Source organism: Humulus lupulus, chromosome 6, assembly GCF_963169125.1.
Source record: "Humulus lupulus chromosome 6, drHumLupu1.1, whole genome shotgun sequence".
NCBI classification, from domain to species: domain Eukaryota; kingdom Viridiplantae; phylum Streptophyta; class Magnoliopsida; order Rosales; family Cannabaceae; genus Humulus; species Humulus lupulus.
Window position 1 is genome coordinate 52,066,944 of NC_084798.1, and position 2,186 is coordinate 52,069,129.

Sequence of the window (2,186 nt, forward strand, 5' to 3'; positions counted from 1 at the left end):
TCTAGTCTCTTGTATTATTATAATAATGATATTTTATAACATTTGAATTTTAATTTAAATTCATATTAATATAATTATTATATATGTAGTTTTATATTAAAAATTATTATTATATTTAAATTTATATTAATATAATTAATAAATATATATTATTAATTAGTTTAAAATTATATTCTGTTAAATATTTAGAATATTTAGTTCAAGTTATCAAAACAAATTGTTAAAATTAAAAAATTTCATTTTTTACATGTCTTTTATATAAAAGAGATAAACATATATATATTATTTATTTATTTAAAATTTATATCACAATAATACAAATTTAATTAATAAATTTTATAAATAAAACAAAATAAACTACATTGAACCATTATTTATATTTTTTTTTCTTGTTCATATTATTTAAATTTGAATGTTTGATTTTATATCTTTTCGGGGGCAAATAAGTCTTTTCAGTACCAATCGTTTAGGCTAGGGTTTTCGTATATATTTAGTTACAGAGCAATCTCTCCTTTCTACTGAAAGCACAAACGCATCGAGAAAACCAGAGAAGCCGTCGTCTTAGGGTTAAGCGTAAATACAAGCAGAAAGTCATGGGAGTTTTCACCTTCGTTTGCAAGAGCTCCGGTGGCCAATGGACTGCAAAGCAATTCTCAGGTGATCTTGAGGCCTCCGCCGCCTCCACCTACGAGCTCCAAAGAAAGCTTGTTCAGACCGCTCTCTCCTCTGACTCATCCGGCGGCGTTCAGTCATCTTTCTCTTACATCACTCCCACTTCCGCTGTATTCCAGGTCTATTTCCCTCTTCCTTTAATTTTTTTTTAATCCTTTCCCCAAAATTTATGTTATGAATGATTTATAAATTTCTTAAAATTTGATCGTCTGAAGTTATACATTGATTTGTGTTGTTATTATATGTTGAATGCGTTGATTAGATTTAGGATTTATTTGTTCAAAATATACGTAAAATTTTGTTATATCCACCGATTTAGACTTATGCTCAAATCTGATTGTGGCAATTATTCACTTGTGTGCTTGGGGATTATTATCTTATATGTTTTTATATCTGAAATCTCATTACTTTTTAACAACAATTCTGTCCCGAGTTATAATCAGTTATATCCTTATGAATTAGAACAACACTGTTATTTTTTTCTGAACTTCTCTAAAAATTGCCATATATGAAACGGTTCTATATGACATTGAACAATGTCTTTTGAGTTTAGTTGTATCGTTACTTGTGGACTGTGTTTAATAAAAACCAGATTTAGTTTTCAAGTGTCCAGATTTAGTGTAAATTGGTACTTTTTTTCTATTATAATATTGATATTAAAAGGAAATTTCTTACTTTGCAGGTGATTGTTGGTGGAGGTGGTGGTGGTGCCGTCTTTGCCGGTGGCGCTGCTGCCGCAGCCCCCAGTGGTGGAGCCGCTGTCGAGGCTGCCCCAGCTGAGGAGAAGAAAGAAGAGAAGGAAGAGAGCGATGACGACATGGGTTTCTCACTCTTCGATTAGACACTCTTGTTTTTGCTTCGTAAGAAGAGATCTTTTTTGCTACTTTAAGAGTTTGTTTAGTATCATGCTTTTATGTTAGTTCTTTTTTTTTTCTTTTTATTATTCGGTGCTTTTCAACATGAGAATCGGTTTAGATATTATTGATATGATATGGGCGTTTTACAAATTTGTTCTACCTTCTATGAATGAGGTTTGTCTGTTTGTCTGTCTTTTTATTGCTTACTGCAAAATTCTTGATGATACGAGATTGATGTTGCTAAACTTGCATACTAAATTAGTAAAACTGCTCTAATCAAATAAAGGATCTAATAGCCTACTGCACTATGATAATACTAATATCTGAAATTGAGTTTCGATTAGTTCTGTAGTTTATTAGTTAATCAACAAAAGCTACTTGGTGCTCGTATGTATCACTAGTTGTCAATGTGAAATAGCAAGTGAAGGGTAGTTTATCTGTTTTTTTTTTCTCTCTTCCGAAGAAAGACATCGTACGCAGGATTGTTAATATTTTACTCTGTAATTTCTAATTAAACTTAAAATTCAATGATGAATGAAACTACGAATGGCAATAGAACGCATATACAAGGAATGATTATAACACATCACTGATAACTGGATAGTTATAATCTTAAATTTATTTAGAATATGTTGTAAAATTTTAAGAAATTCTGAA

The 2,186-nt window shown here is 30.1% G+C and overlaps 1 protein-coding gene across 1 annotated transcript; it reads left to right on the forward strand.

Annotated features, from left to right (window-relative positions):
- The first annotated feature begins 488 nt into the window (after nt 1–488).
- Nucleotides 489–1,714, forward strand: LOC133782166 (large ribosomal subunit protein P3). Its single transcript, XM_062221375.1, has 2 exons — nt 489–791; nt 1,355–1,714. The coding sequence occupies exons 1-2, from the start codon at nt 594–596 to the stop codon at nt 1,511–1,513; spliced, it is 357 nt and encodes a 118-aa protein (XP_062077359.1). The 5' UTR covers nt 489–593; the 3' UTR covers nt 1,514–1,714.
- Nucleotides 1,715–2,186: the final 472 nt, after the last annotated feature.

Coding starts and splice junctions, on each gene's coding strand:
- LOC133782166 (XM_062221375.1), top strand. CDS start 594: ATGGGAGTTTTCACCTTCGTTTGCAAGAGCTCCGGTGGCCAATGGACT. Junction 792..1,354: donor CCACTTCCGCTGTATTCCAG/GTCTATTTCCCT, acceptor CTTACTTTGCAG/GTGATTGTTGGTGGAGGTGG.